At 45.1% G+C, this 18,925-nt stretch overlaps 2 protein-coding genes across 3 annotated transcripts; one reads left to right on the top strand and one right to left on the bottom strand.

Moving 5' to 3' along the window:
• The first annotated feature begins 339 nt into the window (after positions 1–339).
• Positions 340–6,971, top strand: igfbp7 (insulin-like growth factor binding protein 7). 2 transcript variants are annotated; one of them, XM_072697663.1, is made up of 7 exons: positions 340–839; positions 3,019–3,128; positions 4,062–4,167; positions 4,969–5,080; positions 5,189–5,296; positions 5,633–5,759; positions 6,286–6,971. In XM_072697663.1, the coding sequence occupies exons 1-6, from the start codon at positions 416–418 to the stop codon at positions 5,727–5,729; spliced, it is 957 nt and encodes a 318-aa protein (XP_072553764.1). In that variant the 5' UTR covers positions 340–415; the 3' UTR covers positions 5,730–5,759; positions 6,286–6,971. The 2 variants fall into 2 exon arrangements, with proteins under 2 accessions (XP_072553764.1, XP_023676727.1); XM_023820959.2 differs by lacking the exons at positions 4,062–4,167; positions 4,969–5,080.
• A 111-nt stretch (positions 6,972–7,082) lies between these two features.
• On the bottom strand, positions 7,083–18,840 carry polr2b (RNA polymerase II subunit B). The gene is made up of 25 exons (XM_023820958.2): positions 18,650–18,840; positions 18,022–18,094; positions 17,453–17,603; positions 17,250–17,362; positions 16,356–16,575; positions 15,464–15,622; positions 14,883–15,047; positions 14,586–14,782; positions 13,971–14,090; positions 13,677–13,863; positions 12,821–12,964; positions 12,551–12,690; positions 12,266–12,377; positions 11,858–12,012; positions 11,261–11,459; positions 10,844–11,012; positions 10,525–10,621; positions 10,248–10,342; positions 9,738–9,988; positions 8,722–8,811; positions 8,398–8,505; positions 8,178–8,291; positions 7,905–8,065; positions 7,511–7,706; positions 7,083–7,394 (listed from the first exon to the last, which is right to left on the bottom strand). The coding sequence occupies exons 1-25, from the start codon at positions 18,666–18,668 to the stop codon at positions 7,305–7,307; spliced, it is 3,525 nt and encodes a 1,174-aa protein (XP_023676726.1). The 5' UTR covers positions 18,669–18,840; the 3' UTR covers positions 7,083–7,304.
• Between the last annotated feature and the right edge of the window lie 85 nt (positions 18,841–18,925).

Below are 18,925 nucleotides of genomic sequence, written 5' to 3'. Positions count from 1 at the left end.
TACCGTAGTGCTAATCAATAGCCCCCCAAAACCCGTAAAACTCTAACCCTAACCCCCAAAAAACCTCTAAAACCCTAACCCCCAAAACCCCCCTAAAACCCTAACCCCCAAAACAGCCCTAAAACCCTACCCCCAAAACCCCCCTAAAACCCTACCCCTAACCCCTAAAAAACTCCTGACCCCCAAAAAACCCTTAAAAGCTCAACTCGTCGGAACACCGGCATGCATTCTAAGGCAGGGATGCGTTTTTCGGCATAACACCTGCACTGTGTAACGAAATGGTGAAAGTCTGTAGGAAGCGGAGGCGTTTTCTGGGCGGAGTTGAGCTCATTAGAAAGGCGCGGTTAGACAGGACCCTTCGGCAGATGCGGTCCGCTTGCACCGGGTAGCATAAGCGTTGAGGCGGATCGACGAGATGCTGGGACTTATCGCTTTAGCGGCTTCGCTTACTTACGTAGCAGCGGCATCGGCCGAAATTCGGCGTAACTGTGAGCCCTGCGATCCGAGCCTGTGCGAAGCCCTCTCGGCCGGAGGATGCGAGTTTGGGATATTGTTGGACTCCTGCGGATGCTGCTCCGCCTGCGCGGCCGGGGAGGGAGAGAAGTGCGCAGGACGCGGATCCGCGCTCCCGCGATGCGCGCCGGGGCTGGAGTGTAAGAAGAGCAATAAGGGTAAAAGGAGCAAGCTGGGCGTGTGCGTGTGCAAGAGCAGCTACGAGGTGTGCGGCACCGACGGGGTCACCTATAGCACCGGCTGCGATTTAAAAGCTGCCAGTCTGAAAGCTCAGAGTGACAAGCTGCCCGAGATCAAGGTGCAACATAAAGGAAAATGTTATCAAGGTAAGGTCTTGTATGTTACCTAATATATTTATTTCTTAGTGTTTATATTCTGTGACATCAATTCAAATCTTTTTAATACATGTTGTCATTAATAGATTATGTTACGCCTAATATTACGAATTATTAAGTTAATCTTAAACTTTTAAATGTAAATATACCCAGAGTATTTTCGGATTGTCTTACAGCCAATCATAAGAATTTGATCTAGAGGCGAAGACAATTTCCGGACGCCAGTCATTAGTTCTCTTACTGTAAAACATGCCATCTGCTAGCGTGCTGCTTCATACATGGGGAAAAAGTTTCTGTTCCCAGTGAAAATGACATGTAAGTCAGTGGAGTGATCTCTACAGGGTATCTAATGAAAGGTGGCGCTTGGACTGGGTCACTGGGTCACAGTCCCGTGTGGCCGTGAATTTTCCTGGACGCTGAAAAGGAAAGTTATTAGGTCGATTACAATTTTCATATGGATCACGTGTTATATTAATCGTGCAAATACTAACGTTTTCAAAGCCACGATAAACACACTGGGGATCGCCTTCTTTTTTTAAAAGTATCTGACAAATGCCGCAGCCTTTTGAAATGTATATGAAGTATATAAGAAGTACGTAAAGATTTGTGATATATTATATTACAAATGATCCTGCACTGTAAAGCATAACAGACCATCATACCTTAGCTAATGACGACAACATTAACGTGTCAGTTCACCAGTTAGCAAAATACTGATGAAAACTACAGCGGTTTGGAGTTATTCACTTTATTTTATAGTGTGTGTTCCCTGCATGGTTGTCATGAAGTGCTTAACAAAGCAGTTTCACTTGCCGACATGCAACAGTTTGGGGTGACAATAGTGTAAATGAATAGTTAATCAAATAAAAGACAGCAGGGGAGAGGAAACAAGACTCTTTAGTTTGATATAGACAGGCAGTTCTGTAGATTAGGACCCTTGAAGCTGAGTCCTTTACCATCCACCATTGTTTTATTTATGTGAAGAACTGCAAAAAAAGGCCAGGCATACACTGTAGATGGAAAAATATTTACTGTACATCAAAAACAAACCTGAGAAAACTGCCGGCAAAGTCCTGAGACAATTAATAATTGTAGTTATTAACAGCACTGCTCTAGTGGCAGTAGCTATTTCCAAACTGGATGGCAGACTTTAAATGTCCCCCTGTGTTTACATCAGTTTATTGTGGATCCTCTGGTTTTCCGCTGCTGTCTAAAAACATGCTATTCAGATAAATTTATGAAGTCTATCATTTTTGCGTGTCCTGCCTTGTACCTTGCTCTTTCTTGGGAAAGTCGTTGCGTCGTTCATGGATGCATGTAGGGATGGATAATTCTGTTTTCTACTATTTCTAGTAATAATATTAACAGTTATAATTAGAGACATAGTTATCATGAGTTTTTAAAAGTCTAAGTAGTAGGCACTTTGGAATTTGCTGTGCCTTGGCCAGCGAGACCCCAGTACCTGATTTTTTATAGACTAATTAACCTACTTCCTAAGGAAGTCCTGTATGTCTTGTATGTCTGTCTTTGTGCTTTACACTTTGTTTTTCCACCAGGTGTGAATGTGACTCATTTCATTCCACCAGATGCAGATAGCTTGTTTTTAGAGTTTGGTAAACACCCTTCCTTTATTCTGCTTGAGCTGGCTGCCTGTGTCCCTCTAGTTCTGTGCTATTTCAAGTCAGAGAGTGTCATACAGTGAATGTAAACAGAAGTACATGGTGCAAGATTGGCTTATTGATGTGGGATAAGCTGAAATGAGAATGCACTGGGTATCTCTTTTGGTCCTTCTGCAGACCTGGACAGACGTGCTGTCTGAAATTCCAGCCTGGAGGGATTAGAGACCTGAAAAGGATTTGATTGCTGACAAAACAGCAGCATCTTGCTTGTAGACACAGCGTGGGCTGTTAGTGTAGAGCAAATCCCATAGTCTTTAGCTCAGCCAACAAACACATGATTCATCATAGCCCCCTAGACAGCATGAGATTAGCCAGTAAATAGGCTCTGTGAATTAAAAAATCTTTGCAGAAGCGCATTCCATGAAAATACCTACTGACATTTCTTACTGCCAATATTGAGAAGACAAATTTCCCTTGAACCTTCTCTGAACAGAAGATAAGGCTGAGGGTTCACAGATTAAGCTTTCAGAATTCCATTTCTCTTGTTGCAGCTCCTGTCATTGTGACGGCTCCGGGTGAGATCTGGAATGTTACTGGCTCACAGGTGTACCTGAGCTGCGAAGCCATTGGTGTCCCAACTCCTGTCCTTACTTGGAAAAAGGTACGTATCCAATGGAGAAGAAGGAAGCTGGCAGAGTAGGCGGGCAATGTTGATGGACAGCTATATGGGTCGTGTTCGCTTGTTGATTTATTTTTAAAATGCATTTCATTAGAAATAGACATTAGACTAGTAATTTTAAATATTTATATCAAAGATTAACTTATCAGTGTCTAAAAACTATTGCGGCTGTTATCAGGTAACCGCTTGAAATGTGCTTTTAGTGTATTTGTGTAAATAAGATAATAGTGCAAATTGTTTAAGCAATGATATAAAAGATCTGATTGTGACATGACAGGGATACAGGGATGCTGTGGACAGCGGCATATACATTGTCTGGCCTCCATTATGGAACAAAATCTCAGTGATTTTAAACAGTACAGCGTTTAAAATTCAAAGAAAGAGAGAGATCATTGACATTTTTTGGAAAATAATGCTTGGGAAACGAGGCAAGCAATGCATACCCTTGGGGAACTGGAAGTCAAGTTCTCAGATTATCAGAGAGAGAAAACTCCCGGAAGGTCCCCTCACAGCCTACAAGGGAAGTGGCAGTGTGGTCAGAATGAATCTGGGGGTGTGAATGGAATGGAATTATGGAATGACATTAAGACCAAGTGACAGGAAACAGAATGGGGCCCAAATATACTATAATAATATGAGCCCAAAGACCAGCCTATGTAAGAGTAGGGTAAAAATGAACTATATTAGATGCTAGCCCAGCCAAAAGCTGGAATCTTGCCTTTTCCCAGACCTGCTAGATGAGAGAGACTTAAGAGACAAAACTGTAGGTAACTGCTCCACAAGGTCCAGAACCAACGTCAAGAACTTCCAGCAGGCACTGTGCTGTCCTATGGCCCACTGATCTCAGATCTCTGATCTCTATGGCCCACTGATCTCAGATCAGTGCTTGCATTCTCCACTTTCTCATAACAAAAGGGGTCTAGGAGCATCATGTTCCTACAGCTCCTTCAGGGAACAAAAGCAGGAAGGGGAAGGGAGGGAACAGGACATCAGAGAAATCGCCGCCTTGACACAGTGGAAGGTCAGTCCTCTGTTTCCCCGTGCGGAACAATAGACAACGGAACTTAGACGGGACTCAGACTTAGACGGGGATTTATAACCCTCATTCTCTCATATATCTTTGCTCTTCCGCACGGAGTAAATGCTGACAAACATGAACTCAACCTATAAATGATTCAGTGTATCCCACATATTTCACGTTTAAGCTGCGCTGTGTTTAATTAGACACTGCTCTAGGGAAACTGTCCATCTGTGCCTATAATGTAGCAACGTGCTGCTTTTGTTAGTAAAGTCAAAGATGACTCTACATCCGCTGCTTACAGTCTAGTGCGGGGTAGCAAACAACAGGCACTGTGAACGGGGACCACAGCTGGGAAAAATATTTAAAAATAAAAGTAAACTTTATAGTCATCTCAGCTATATACATGTATTCAGTGAGACGGGACGACGTGGATCCAGTTTATACAGTTTGCAATAATAAAGGCACATACAAACAAAGAGAAATGTAAATAACTGCAATAAAGACCAAACAAGAATTTTAAAAACATGCAATGAAGTACAGAGGATATTTTAACATTCGGGAATTGTGTAAATGTTGCTTCAGCATAGTGGAGGACAAATGCGAGTATAATGCAAAGTAATTGTGTGTGCATTTGTGTCCATACGGTCAGCAGTATTTCAATATAGTATATCGAAAAATACCCACAATTCCCATTGATGTTAAATCCTAAGCATTGTCCATTGATGAATGTTTAATAGCCAGTCTCTATATTGTCATTCATGGGCAATGGGGCCTCTTTTCTTTCTGTTATGAACCACTTAGATGTTCTCCAAAAAGCTGGAAAGAAGCAAAATCACCACATATCACACTCGCGCTCTCCTTTCATCTCTCTGTGCTCTTGTCTGGTCCAACAAGAGGATACAATCTTGAGAGGGTGATAAACATCTATTCCTCGGAAGGACAGATTGTCCTCAGTGAAACTGTATGTGTTCCAGAGGCCATCTTGTTTTGTTTGGTGAAGAACTGCCTTTTTTTCCCCCAGGTGTCTGTCAATGGCGGGAAGGTGGAGATGCTTCCAGGTGACCGGGAGAACCTGGCTGTCCAGACCAGGGGGGGGCCCGAAAAGCATGAGGCCACCGGATGGGTACTGGTAAGTGCTACTGGTCAGCTGACACCCAGGAAGGGCCTGAATGGTAACCACAAAATGAAGTTCTAATGTAAACTCTCTCAGCTGACAGTTGTGAGCGTCGTGTCTGTTAAGCCGTCCCTTGGGTTTGCCAAGATGAGTTGTGTGCTCATAGCAGGCCTTGTATGGGTTTGCTGGTGTTTCGGTAGGAATGTAAACACCAGGCTTCCATGAACAGGCAGTATTAGCCTGAGTGACTCACTGTGGCCTGCTGCTGTTTGCCTGGGACTTTGGCACGGCATGTCGATCAGACGCACAGCATCTGTTCGCGTTCCTTCAAGTAAGCGCGCGCCTTTTCAGGTTTCTCCGCTCACGCTGGCGGACGCCGGCTCGTACGAGTGCCACGCCGCCAACCCCAAAGGCGAGGCCTCGGCTACTGGTGCTGTCCATGTGGTGAAGTCGTTGGAGGACATCCCCACCGAGAAAGGTGAGCATGACTCGGTCGTTCCCCCCCCCCGGGCGTACCGTGGGGCCAAAACACGTCCGCTCTTGCATGCCTAGATCCCAGATGGTGCCGGACGGGAGCCAGACCCTTATCAATCATGGAGATGGCTGTCATGACAAGGAGCATGTTTTTATTGCTGCGCACGCTGACATACGCAGAGCTCAGCTCAAAGACAGTATACCCCCCCCAGCCTTAATGGAGAACACAAGCATCGGCTCTGTAACTCATGCCTTCTCTAGATGACGATAAACCAACACTGTAGAGGAGTGGTGTCCAGTTTTTCTTGAATTTTAAATTATTTATATGCAATTATTTGATCAGTAAACCACATTATAGTGGTATAAATATATCAGGTATAAATAGGAAGGTATTTGACACAATAGAGAAATTTTACAGACATTTGCATGATCAGACAGTAGGGGGTGCTGCTCGCAATGACCAATCATCCATCAGTTTGCTTGATCACATGACTGGCAGCCCGCTGACCCACTCCTGTGTGCCTCCACAGCTAAGGATGACGAACTGTGAAACGGCAGGGAACGTGACCATGGGTGGGGACAAACGGCAGCGACCTACGCCTCTACTCACGCACAGCTTCTTGGTCGTCACATCCCACGCTCACACACTCAGTCTGCATCTCAGTCCGATGCAAGGCCTGCTACTTCTGAACCAAACGCACATTTTTATCATTTACTTAGTAGTTCTGTTAATGCAGATATGTATGCTGGGAAGATGATGATCTGACTGGATAAGGCAGAGGAATGTCCTCACCAAGAACAGGGGCTTCTGCAAGTAGGGATTTGTGTAGGAATGTGCAGGAGTCCAGGTTTGAAAGGAGAACAGGTTTTCAGGTTGGTGGATGAACCCCCCCTTTGCCTTTCAGTGCGGTGAGAATTAAATGGATACACTGTATGGATGTATACTGTAACGGAGGGATGAAATGGATGCTTTTGTCAGTTTGGGTGGATGTAGCTCAGAAAATGTTAATGGTGCTATTATGGCTTTTATAACGGTCTGCATGGCCCTTGTGGAAAGCAGATCCTATTTTACACATTACCTTTAATTTTCTTTATTAAAACCACTTAAATTACTACTTATATTTGCAACACTTGAATAAATATGACCTACTAACGGATATACAGAGTATTGCACACTGTATATTGCTTAACTAATAAAATGGACAACTGAACCTGAGCAGGAGTGATCACTTTGGAGCGATTAATGATTGAGAGGAAAGACAAGTTAGGTGTACTGGGTAAAATAAAGTACCGTTAGCCTGTCCTAATAAAGATCACTTACAGCAAATTTAAAAATGAAATTTTATTACTTTTCCCTCATATTACAAAATAACATTCTTCTTGTTCTCTACAACAATGACAAACACTGTAACAACACAGATGAGAACAAGAACAGCATGTAGCTGCTGGATTCCATGTTCAGTCCACCAGTGCTGCGCTACATACAGCAATATCTGCCGTTGCTCATTTACAGTGACTTATATTCCACAGCCTGGGAACGGCGAGTCCTCTAGGTGGTCATCATTCGCGGCGCAATGCTCATGGACATCAGCTCCTGGAAGAGCAGCTTGCAGGCGTAAGGCATCCTAACCAGAGAGATCTGGAAGGAGAGGGGAGCCCGGTTAGCAACATTAGCGTCCATCTTTACCGAAGCTACATCCAGAGGCATTCTGGGTAGTGCCGACTGAACGTAAAAGCTGAACGTTTGGCGCAAACCTGAGTTTTGTTGCGGCAGCCTCGGCACTCGTAGGTGTGCGTCCGCGTGTTGGCGATGGCCATCAGGCCACAGAGGTTGCACACGTGGACCTGGTAGGGGTCGGACGCCTCGAACAGACGCTCCCTGAGGAACTGCGCGGCGCCGTGGGCAATCTGACAGTCGCGCTCCATCTCGCCAAAACGTAGTCCGCCGTCACTGTGTGCAAAACGGTCAGAGGTTTGCAGCAGGGGCACCAGGACAGGGCCGTGACATTGATGTACCCTCCCTAACGACACGATCAACAGCACTGCATAACAGCCATAAAAGAAATATGTGAAGATAAACCGCCTTTTCCGGGGGCAGTTATGTTCCTTAAAGTGAGGATAACCGTGTCCCAAAGAATCTGGGACTGACCGAGATCGACCCTCCATGGGCTGTCTGTTGAGGATCTGGACCGGGCCGCGGGCACGCGAGTGAATCTTGTCGTCCACCATGTGCTTCAGGCGCTGGTAGTATGTGGGTCCGATGAAGATCTGCGAGGTGAGCTTGCGACCCGTGAAACCGTTGTAAAGCACCTGTGATGGGGGGGGGGGGTTGGAGGGATGGAGGTTAACATTTCAAGTGAGGACAACAGGGACACACCACTAGTAGAGATGTAAGTCGAAAACACAGGGGGGAGCTGCTTGCCTCATTGCCTCTCAGGTGATAGCCGTACTCGGACAGCAGGTTGGAGACCTTCTGCACGTTAACGGCGTCGTTGAAAGGCGTGGCGTCACCAATCTCCCCCTTGTTTGCCGACACCTGGTCAAGGAGGAAGAAGTCATGCTCAGGAGGACTAGAAACAGTCTGGCAATTGGAACGTCGATTTTCATACAGGTCGTTTGAATCGTCAGTCGGGAGATGGCACCTTGCCCTGCAGACATTCGATCAAATGGCCGACTGTCATTCGAGAAGGGATGGCGTGGGGGTTGATGATGATGTCGGGGGTGATTCCCTCACATGTGAACGGCATATCCTAGTACGGGGACAGAGTGTGAAACAAAGAAGCCTGTCAGGATCTAGTGCAAACTCAAAAGATCATTTTAAACCATTTCCTTCCCCATCAGAGGCTGGTCTTCATTAGCCTAGCCTGATATCCACACTATAAACTATCTATTCTTTATCCTCTTGCATACATACTTTATGGACTTTCACAGCCCATGGAACATCATGCTTTCAACAGGCCACTTACCTCTTGCCTGTACTGGATACCACAGGTACCCTTCTGTCCGTGACGACTGGCAAACTTGTCTCCGATCTGAGGGATACGAACAGACCGCACCTGCAAAAATAACCACCAAACGGAGTTGGCACAGCTCAATAAAGTACTACTCAAGCTTAGCTCTGCGCATGTTAGCATCTCTCTTCCATCATGCAGAACTCTGTACTTTAGTACAAAATTATTCAAGACATTTAGGAGAAATTTTACGGACAGTTACATGACCAGACAGTAGGGGGTGCTGTTCACAGGAGGCATACTACAGTCACTGTAGAAGCGATGGCCAATCATCCATCAGTTTGTCTGACCACATGACTGGCTGACCTGCTGCTGTGTGCATCCATAGCTAAGGATGAGGCACACGTGACCACAGGTGGGGGGCCCCACGGCAGCCCTGCCCCCCCACAGAGGACAGCAACCTCTGCCTTTCATCACACACAGCTTCAGGGTCTTCACTTCCTCATACCCACACTCACACACTTAGTCTGCCTCTCAGTCCGATGCAAGACCTGTTCTTCCTCTCTTTACCAAAAACACACTTTTCACTCAGTTTCTAAAATCTATCACAAAACAGCAGAGGAATGTCAGTTCCAAAAAGTACAAAAATGTTACAGAAATGGCTTCTACAAGTAGGGATTTGTTTAGGAATGTATGGAATTGCAGGTTGGAACCAAAGGTGTCTTTGCCTTTCAGAGCAAAAGGATATACTGTAGAGAGGAATGAAATACTACCTAACACACCTGTGACCCAGATTAATGCTTTTCTCTGTTTGGATGGATGTATGTCAGATAATGCTATTATGTTTTTTTTTTTTTTTTTTTTTTTTTTTTTTAATATAAATAATTTTCTAAAGCCTATTGTAGAAGAAGAAAATAAAAACCAAACACAGAACTCATCTGCACGTAAAAGGTCACAAAGTAGATGTGCGTGTCTCTAAGGATTCCGGCATTTCGTACGGGACAGTCCTCCTCCCAGGCATCAGGGCTCACCCTGATTTTGCAGAACTTGTAGCCTTCCTGGTTGAGCGTGACCATGACCTGGTCCACGATTCCGGTCTCGCTGGTACGCAGGAAGGTGCTGCAGTCCCTCTTGGTGTAGCGGCGGTTCGTGCTATCCAGCTCGTCGTCGTTCTCCGGCAGCGTCACCGTCTTGCCGATGATGACGTCCTCGCCGGAGACGCGGACGCCCGGCGCGATCAGGCCGTCGTCATCTAGCTTGTCGTAGATGGCATGTCTCATGCCTGCACATGAGGGGAAGGGGTTAGGATAGATAAATCTCCCAGGAAGATAATCTGCAATTCAGTCACCTTGGATACTCGATTTTAATGCAAGATGCAGAATGTACAACTACATATTTTTACAGCGTTTATTTTGTGATTCACATCACATTGGTGTTAAATAGACTTAGTAGTTCAATGACTAATCCAATGGGTATTTTTGACCCTGGAAAATGCACCTTCAGAAAATTCTTTCTGACCTTTAGTTCTTGGTTGAGCTCACCTTGGCAAGTTTCACGTGTAGGCTTCTCAAACACTTCTTCCTGATCGAAACCCTTCTTGGACTCCTGTTCTTTGTAGGATCGGTAGAACACAGACCTGACAGTATTGGGCAAAATGAGGCCTCATGAAACGTCTGCTGTTTTTTAGACCGTGCTCTTGTTTTGCCCTGGGGCATGCACAAGTCATTGAGCCTTACCTTTGAACAAAAACAACAAGCACACACTACACATGCAAAGCTATGTATGCACTCTCCCTTGTCCCGAGCACAGGGAACTCACCGGAAAAATCCACGATCCACAGCGGAGCGGTTCATGATGACAGAGTCTTCCTGGTTGTACCCAGTATACGACGCAATCGCCACAATAGAGTTGATACCTATAAAGGTTAACAAAACATCTCAAAAGTTGTCTTTGAAAGACGCGGAATAAGCACTGAAAATTCAAAATGGTCACACAACTGGGTTTCTGGCCCAAAGTCTACCTGTAAGAACAAGGCAAACCACTGTTCCACTTAATCACATACCATCACATTGTATAACAAGTGTTGAGTCACTCGGCAATGCTGGACTTTAAGCCCTTCCTGGTGGCAGATCCTTACCCGCTGGGAGCTCCCTGAAACGCAGGTACTCCATGGACCGTGTGGTCACCAGGGGTTTCTGTGGGTAGTACAGTACGTGTGCCAGCGTGTCCATGCGCACGTGGAAGTTTGTGATGTAGACTCCCATGGCCTGCTTACCCATGGCAGATTGGTACGTGTTCCTGGGCGACTACATGAGGGCAAGAACAGGCAGAACATGGTCTTAGAACCTGTACGATGTCCAGTCTGAATGTGTCAACTGTTATTATTCTCACAGAAACACAAAATCGATCAGCGTACTTTTTTTTTGTAAAACTATCCTCACGCAGCTATTAATGCATGAATTTCAATGTTCCTTCTTCCTTACAAATCAGCCAGAACAGACGAATTGGGACATGGTTGCCATGGAAACAACCTGAAGAACTACAGGTGACTTACCTGATTGTGGTCAGGGAAAGGAATGATGGAGGCACAAACGCCCAGGATCATGGAGGGGTGGATCTCGCAGTGGGTGTAGGTGGAACAGTAAGCCACGCCCTTCTCCTGAAGGTCATCAGGGGTCATAGCCAGCATCACCGTCTCCTCTTCAAGCGTGTCAATGTACTCCACCACGCCGCTGGCTACCAGATCCTGCCAGCTGCAGTTAGGGGTCAATCAGTCCCCGCGTTAGCAGAAGTGGTAAAAGCATCAAGCAGCCAATCAGCTTTAGTATAGCAATTAAAGTGCTACATCTCTTAGAGATTTTTGTTTCCTCTCAAAATACCATCTAGGTGTCCTGATATTTCCTAACCTAAGTCAACAAGAAACTTCACAAGTACATACAAATCACTCTGGATACAAGTATACATAATTCTGTTATTATGCAAGTTTCCAAAACATGATTTGGCATATAGCAGAAAGATTTCTGCATGATGCAAATCTCACTTTGGCTTATGATTTCACCCCTGACATGTTGATAGTAACACGTGCCGGTCTGTGGAGTACACTTGACAAACAGCGCCATCTAGTGTCCCTCGGCACACAGTGGCAGCACACCTGTAGTTGTTGTACTCCCTCTCCTTCAGCTGGTCGATGTGTCGCTTCTTCAGCAGCAGCTTCTGCTTCTCCACGATCAGAAGCGGGCGGCAGATCCTTCCTGCGTCCGTGTAGATCCGGATCTCCCTCTCCCGAATGTCCCGGATCATCGATACCTAGGATGATGGACAGGAAGGAAGGAGGCAGCTGAACTTAGAGAGATGAGCCCAGAGTACTCTGGACAAACTACGTCCATGTCCACCTCCTGTATATGCAGCCCAATCAAAGCCAGTGAATTTAAAGCAAGACAGGATAACCTCCAATCCACAAAGGTTAGAGCTGCCTTTACATTAACTTACTCATAAACATGTATTGTGGGCATTTCCAAGACAACAAACTGGGAAGGACAACTTAGTATGACTGTTCTACCTCTGAGACAATGATGTCCATCTGCCGCCTCAGTTTCCTCAGTGTGTTCATCAGCTGCTCAGGGTCTTTGTGAATGCCCACCCAACATCCATTCACAAAGATCTTAGTGGCACTGTTAAGGGAGAAAAGATCATTCATAGCTTTCAAAAGCAGAACTTTAATCCAAAAGCGTAAATCTAAAGGAGTTAGATATTCCATTATTCTGACTATACTCATTCTTCCTGTTACTCTGCTACTGAATGCTACTTGAGGATGCTGCCCCCTGCTGGCCATGTCTATACTCACTCTGCAATGGCTGCTGGAGAGATTTCTTCCAGATTCTCCATGCTCCACTCTTCCAAGAACTCAAGGATGGGGGATGGCTGGGAGCCCACAGAGATGTAAGCCATGAGCGCCAGGTTCTTCACCAGTCCCACAGCGTGACCCTGGTGTGTGGGGAATGCAGGAGGAGACAAAAAAAAAATTAAGATAAAATAATTCCATAATCAGTGTTAGCCCTAAACAGACCTTTTAGAGCCAGTAGTCAGGGTGCCGCTCTGGCGCCCCCTAGCCTACCTCAGGGGTCTCTGCGGGACACACCATGCCCCACAGTGTGTTGTGTAGCTGTCTGGGCTTGGCCAGCTTGCCATCGCGGCCAATGGGGGAGTTGACTCTCCGTAGATGAGACAGGGTGGAGGCGAATGTCAACCGATTCAACACCTGCAGATTCACAGAGAGAGAGAGGGATTGGACAAAATGGAAGATTTTCACAAGCAAACATTCGTAGTCTTCTGGAAGGTAGTTAAACAAAAATGATCTAGTGTACTGGCCACTCAACACCTTTACAGTAGACTTGCTTGAGAAAAATTATTCCAATAAGCATAGTCGACTCTAGGCTTTTCTGTCAGGGAGTGCAAGGTGAGTCAGCCAACCAGGCATTCATTACAGGCCACGCTAATCTGAGCCACATAGAAAAAAAAACCCAGTAAATTCATTTACAACAAATTATCATTTAACATTGATGTGACTTTCCTAAGCCACATATTTATATATAACTTTACAATACAGAGATCCATCAGTCACTGTGCAGGTCTGGCGGTCATTTATGTACTATTTACATCTGTTTGCACGGCGTTTACTTTGTTTGCACTATATACACACACTGTCTTTGTACCTTGTCTGTCTAGCAGTATATGTATGTTTGGCTGTGCGCCATGTTCTTGCTGTTCTATGCACCAGAATTTCCCCCTGAGCTTAATCTACTCAAATAATCGGTATAACTGAGCCTCTTGCTCAGGACAGAGCGCTCGAGGGTCGGGCTGGACTATGGGGGCTTGAGCAGACAAAAAAAAGTCAGAAGGACTGATGCAGTAAAAGTACACTGCAATGCTCAGTCAGTACCGGCAGCCCACACAGAGCTCTGTGGCGTTACCTGAGACACCCCAGCCCTGGTCTGGTGGGCCTTCTTGACGTCTCCCCAGTTCCCGGTGGCGAGGGAGTACTTTAGCCCATCAGAAATGATGCGCGTCTTGATGGCCAGCTCCAGATTAAAATCTTTCCCTCTGTCAATGAACTTCTGGGCATAGATCCGGATTTCTTTTAGTAGATTTTTAAACATTCTGAAATGAAAATGTATAAGTTACAGTTAATTGTGACTTTTCACCATCAGCAGCACGTGTTGCGCCAGTCAAATCCAGAGACCAGGCAGACCGTTTCAAGCAAATACCCGCGAAAGAGGAATGCAAGCAGGGGCCCGGCGAGATCCAGCCTCTTGTTGCCGTAGTGATCTCTGTCATCCAGCTCACGCCGGCCCAGTGCAGCCAATAGGAGTCTGTGTACCATGTAACTAAACAACAGAAGACAACAGCTTCATCAATTATTCCCGCAGTATATGAACTTGCATTATTTACTGCTAAAAATCAAGACATTGATCAAATTCCTTGAATATTAAAAAATGAATTGTCCATTCCAATTCCCAAGTCTGCGCGCAAACTAATCGTCCTCTACAACACCATTTCGGATTGTGCTTTTTCTTCAAACACACACCTCTACAAATTAGGGTGAACTAGTGATGGACAAAATGACACTCCATAAACCATCTGCTGTATTTTTTTGACTCCACTAGAGGGCACTGTTCAAAAATGGGCAAAAAGCATGCATAAAAGCAAACCAAAAGCACCATCTAGTGGTATTTGGTGAAACAGCAAATGTTTCATGAAGTGTCATTTTGTCCATCAACTAAGGCTAATTATTACCATCACATCCTCCTCCTGCAGAAACACCCTGTTCACACCCTGATACAGAAGGAAGGCGAGGCCATGTTTGCCAACATCCAGCTCACCCTAAGAAGTAGGCCTTCTTCGTCTCGCAGAAGTCGCTGACGCCGACGTGGGGCAGCACCTCTTTCTGCAGGACCTCCTTGGCATACTTGATTCTCTTCTCCTTGGTGACACCGGGCTTGGCGCCTCTGGACCCGATGAAGTTCAGGGCCACGTTCTGCTCCTGGATCACGAAGGCTTCGTCTAGGGAGGGCTTCACCTGGTATGGAGAGGACCGGCGTGTGAAACATCCCTGCTGCCACGCAAGGCGACCGTCGTCTCAGCTGACATTCTTGACGATTCAGCGCGAAGACGCATACCATCTCCATCATCTCAGGATCATCAAAGTCATAGATGATGTGCTCCAGAATGTCTCTGTCAGACACGAAGCCCAGGGCACGAAAGACTATGATGATAGGAACTTCCTGCCTGATGTAGGGGAGTGTGGAGACGATCCTCTGACCTATGGCGCTCTTCTTCACACCCTGGGTATCAGGAAGATCAGCCGTTACACCGATACAATAGGGAGACTCTGAAAGGTTATGATTTTTTAATAATCAGCAGCCATCCCTGAGCATGGTGAAGTAAAATGTTTGTGGCATGCAATTACCCTCAGAACTTGCCTATTGGCAAAATAAGAGATAGAGGTCACAATCTCTACAGTGCAGTGTTTCCCAATCCGGTCCTCAGGGACCTGCAGACAGTCCACATTTTTGCTTCCTCCCAGCCTGCACTGTCTAGCACAGAGCTAGGAGGATGCAAAAACATGGACCGTTGATGGGTCCCTGAGGACCGGATTTGGAAACACTGGTATGGTGCCCCAAAGAACTCTGTAGCTCAAATGATCTGTTCCTGCCGGCAGAAGCCAAAACACTCCTTCGACAGGGCCCACAAGCCTCACCTGGCCGCCTCGGGCCATCATGCTGACCCAGATGGAGCTGGTAGGGCGGGAAGAGTTCTCCAGACAGGAGCGACACTCAGCCGTGTAGGCGTACTTGGAGTCCTTCTTGGCAAATACATACACTGTGTTTGTGGCCATCTTCTCTTGGGCAATGAGAACCTATAAAGGGAACAGGCAAAGCTTATAATGCTGCACAGTTACATGCACAGTGCAGAAATACAGGAGCAAAATACAATGTGATTAGCACCAATATACAATGTGCCTGATGAGCAGACACACTGTCCTGGGATATTATGGCTCCAAATTGCTTCATGTTGACCTTTAACGGCATGCAAGACACTAAGGCTATATTCATGGCGAGAGTGTATGGATAATAAAACAGAACAAGTAACTCAAGAGATACAAACTTCATAAATAACTATACAATATTACAAACAGTTAAAAAAATCTAAAGGAGATGCATAATATTAGCAAACCAACAAAAAAATAAAAACCCTGGCTTGAATTTGCCAAAACCCACTTTTAGAGAGTCAGTAAAATGGTATTTTCACCTAAGGCTATTAAAAGAAAGACGATACAATAAAAGATCTTTAACAGATAAAGCAGTTTTGCATGTGAGACATACAGGTGGATCTTCACCTGTGAAAAACATTTGGGTCAGCCTGGAACGCCCTATGTGAAACCTTATACAGAAGACCTGCTCCAAACAATTTTTAAAGTTAGCTTTTGTTTATTTTCAATAATTGGGCTGATTTGGCTAAAAGTTTATCATTAGTAAATTCATCATAACTGTTCCATAATGTTAACCCAAAACTCGGATTCAGGGGGCCGTAATGATATCCACTGTGCATCCCTGGTGAAGCGCATGCAACTTGAAATCACGGTAAGCCACCTTCTCGGAGCCGTTGATGATGAAGTAGCCCCCGGGATCCAGTGGACACTCGTTCAGCTCACAGAGATCACGGTCTGTCAGGCCACTCAGCAGGCAGTACGTGGAGCGAAGCATGATGGGAATCTTTCCGATGAAAGTCTTCTGGTGCTGAGTCTGCAGCTGCTCCTCCCCCTCCTTTATGATGGTTTTGGTGATGTCCACGTAGAGGGGGGCAGAGTACCTGTGTGCGAGTGTTCATGTAGATTGTTCAATTGACAGATTCCCCGTGGGCTTAGGAGTAAAGTCAGGCAGGCTACAAAAATGTGAACCTAAATTAGGGCTGCACAATATTGGGAAACATTCACATGGAGATATTTGCAATATTTATTTTAAAAAAGGAGTTCAAATTTACCAGAAATAAACTACAGACGCTCCTCTACTTACGAACGAGGTACGTCCCGAACAGCAGTTCATAATTTGAAATGTTCGTATTCAACATCGTTTTAAGGGTATACGCAAGTACAAAGAACTAGGATGCTGGGAGTCCGCACGCTACGCTGCTGCGCGGCGGGAGTAGCGGGCAGAAGTCGTATTAGGCGGAATTGGCACGCAGAAAAAAAATTGGATGTTGCAGACAGGAAACGGGAGCCCAATGAACAAAATTTGGACTTACAGTCCTCTTCGTTCGTATGTCTGAAAGTTCGTAAGTTGAAAGTTCGTAAGTGGAGAAGCATCTGTATAGCCAAATAGAACTTATTAACTACCAATAGTGTTTGTCAAATGAGTTGGCGTCTGTTGCTGCAAGTTGTGCCACAAAAGTAACGAAGAAACAAAGAATCTTGAAAGCATCCATCACCATAAATACTACGGACACAGAAAGGGCAGAAAATGCGGCACACTGCAACGTAAATTTACGTGAGATTCCGCAGTCTGGCCTCATTGGGCATCATGGGCGAAGGTGCCCCATCTCTCTCCCAGTGTGTGGGTTTAGAAAGGTAAATCTGTTCAAACTTAAGAAGATATCTTGGCTGCGGAGAAACAAACAAAAAAAAGAAGCTGTCACCGTTTAGTCTGTATATACGAACACAGCAGAAGCCATGTTGCTCTTCTGTACTCACCGGCTCCTCCACCTCCCCGGTCGTGTGCTGAGCCTCCGCCTGCAGGTCAATGGGCGGCGCATCCTCCACGATCCTCTGCACAGACATCTGAATGAACTCGTCAAAGGAGTCCAGCTGCTGTCGCACGAGGCCCTTCTCATCAAAGTAAGAGCTGAGGGACAGGGAACATGTTGTTGGGTGCGGCATCAGTGAAAGCTACCAAGTTACTTTTCACAAACAACACCATGTATGAAATCTCAGTACTAATATGTAACATTTTCCACACGCGCGATTGAAAACACAAGTCTATGGTAACGAGAAAAGTTGCATACGATGGAAGTTTCCCATTTGTACAATCACCTAAAAACAGACACATAAGAATTTTGTTCTCATATGGGACACAAACACACACATACAGGTGACTCTCAGACACAAACTTCCCATCAGCAGCGCCAGAGGCCACCTAGATGAAATATTTTCAATCACAGAAATACAATACAATAATTAGCAACGATAACTCCAGGTAATTAAGCTTGTATAAGAAAAACAAGAGTTATTCTGTAGAGTATAGACAAAGGGGGTGCCATCACCTGATGACAATCCAGCAGGCTTCCTGCCACAAATCGGGGGTAATTTCATCATCGTCTTCGTCATACTGGATATCTAAAGAATAAATTTGTTACAAAATTACTGCTTACAGAATGCACATGAAATGTGAAACAAAAACTCCTCGGTGCATTTTACAATATCACGCCGTTTGTTCACGGATTCATTTTTATTTTAACTGGTATAGGCAGCTTTCGTTCAGATATCAAAATTAACTAAGATAAAGGTTTCAGCAAATCATCACACATTTAGCAACATTTAACAGGATGTGTTCATGCCTTTGGCTGTTTTTTTCTGCGGCATGTCCATTTGGTATTTTTTGGTACGAATAGGTATTTAACTGTTTTAAATTTCAGCAGATAACTTAGTATTACCGACAGTGATGCTCGGAGATAGGAAGAATTTTGTGAGAATAACGGATCCATTATCATCCACCTATCCATGTGAAAGGATAAGCTTGCAGTTAAGTAAAACATAAACTTCGTTAAGGATATAACATTACAGAAATGCAAGACCACGATGACTGAAATAGGCTAACATGAAAACTATCCTGGCGCCATGTTAACGGCAACTTAACCAGAGCGCTAACAAAAACAACACATTAACACTTACCCTCATCTTGATCATACATGTTTATGGATAAAGATTTCCCTTCAGAGACAAAACTAACGTGCTTAAATTATATGGCTCTCCCTCTCTTGTCTTTTATTATACTCTTCCCCTTGCGTAGTTAACAGCGGTAACAGCAAAAACCAAATGCTAGAATATCGATGGTCGCTGTATGCCATACGTCACATCCGGCAGCCTCACGTCTTGTAATACTTACTGGTTATCTAAATAAAAGTTACTATCTTCTTATAAATTTTAATTAGCTATTAATTGGGCGTA

This window comes from Paramormyrops kingsleyae, chromosome 12 (assembly GCF_048594095.1).
Source record: "Paramormyrops kingsleyae isolate MSU_618 chromosome 12, PKINGS_0.4, whole genome shotgun sequence".
Classification (NCBI taxonomy): domain Eukaryota; kingdom Metazoa; phylum Chordata; class Actinopteri; order Osteoglossiformes; family Mormyridae; genus Paramormyrops; species Paramormyrops kingsleyae.
Note: the sequence above shows the minus strand (reverse complement) of the source record. Positions and strands in the feature narration are given on the sequence as shown.

Coding starts and splice junctions, on each gene's coding strand:
- igfbp7 (XM_072697663.1), top strand. CDS start 416: ATGCTGGGACTTATCGCTTTAGCGGCTTCGCTTACTTACGTAGCAGCG. Junction 3,129..4,061: donor CTGTCCTTACTTGGAAAAAG/GTACGTATCCAA, acceptor TCATAACAAAAG/GGGTCTAGGAGCATCATGTT. Junction 5,297..5,632: donor AGGCCACCGGATGGGTACTG/GTAAGTGCTACT, acceptor GCGCCTTTTCAG/GTTTCTCCGCTCACGCTGGC.
- polr2b (XM_023820958.2), bottom strand. Junction 9,989..10,247: donor TACACGTGAAACTTGCCAAG/GTGAGCTCAACC, acceptor CCTCATGTGCAG/GCATGAGACATGCCATCTAC. Junction 8,506..8,721: donor GTATCCAGTACAGGCAAGAG/GTAAGTGGCCTG, acceptor TCCCCGTACTAG/GATATGCCGTTCACATGTGA.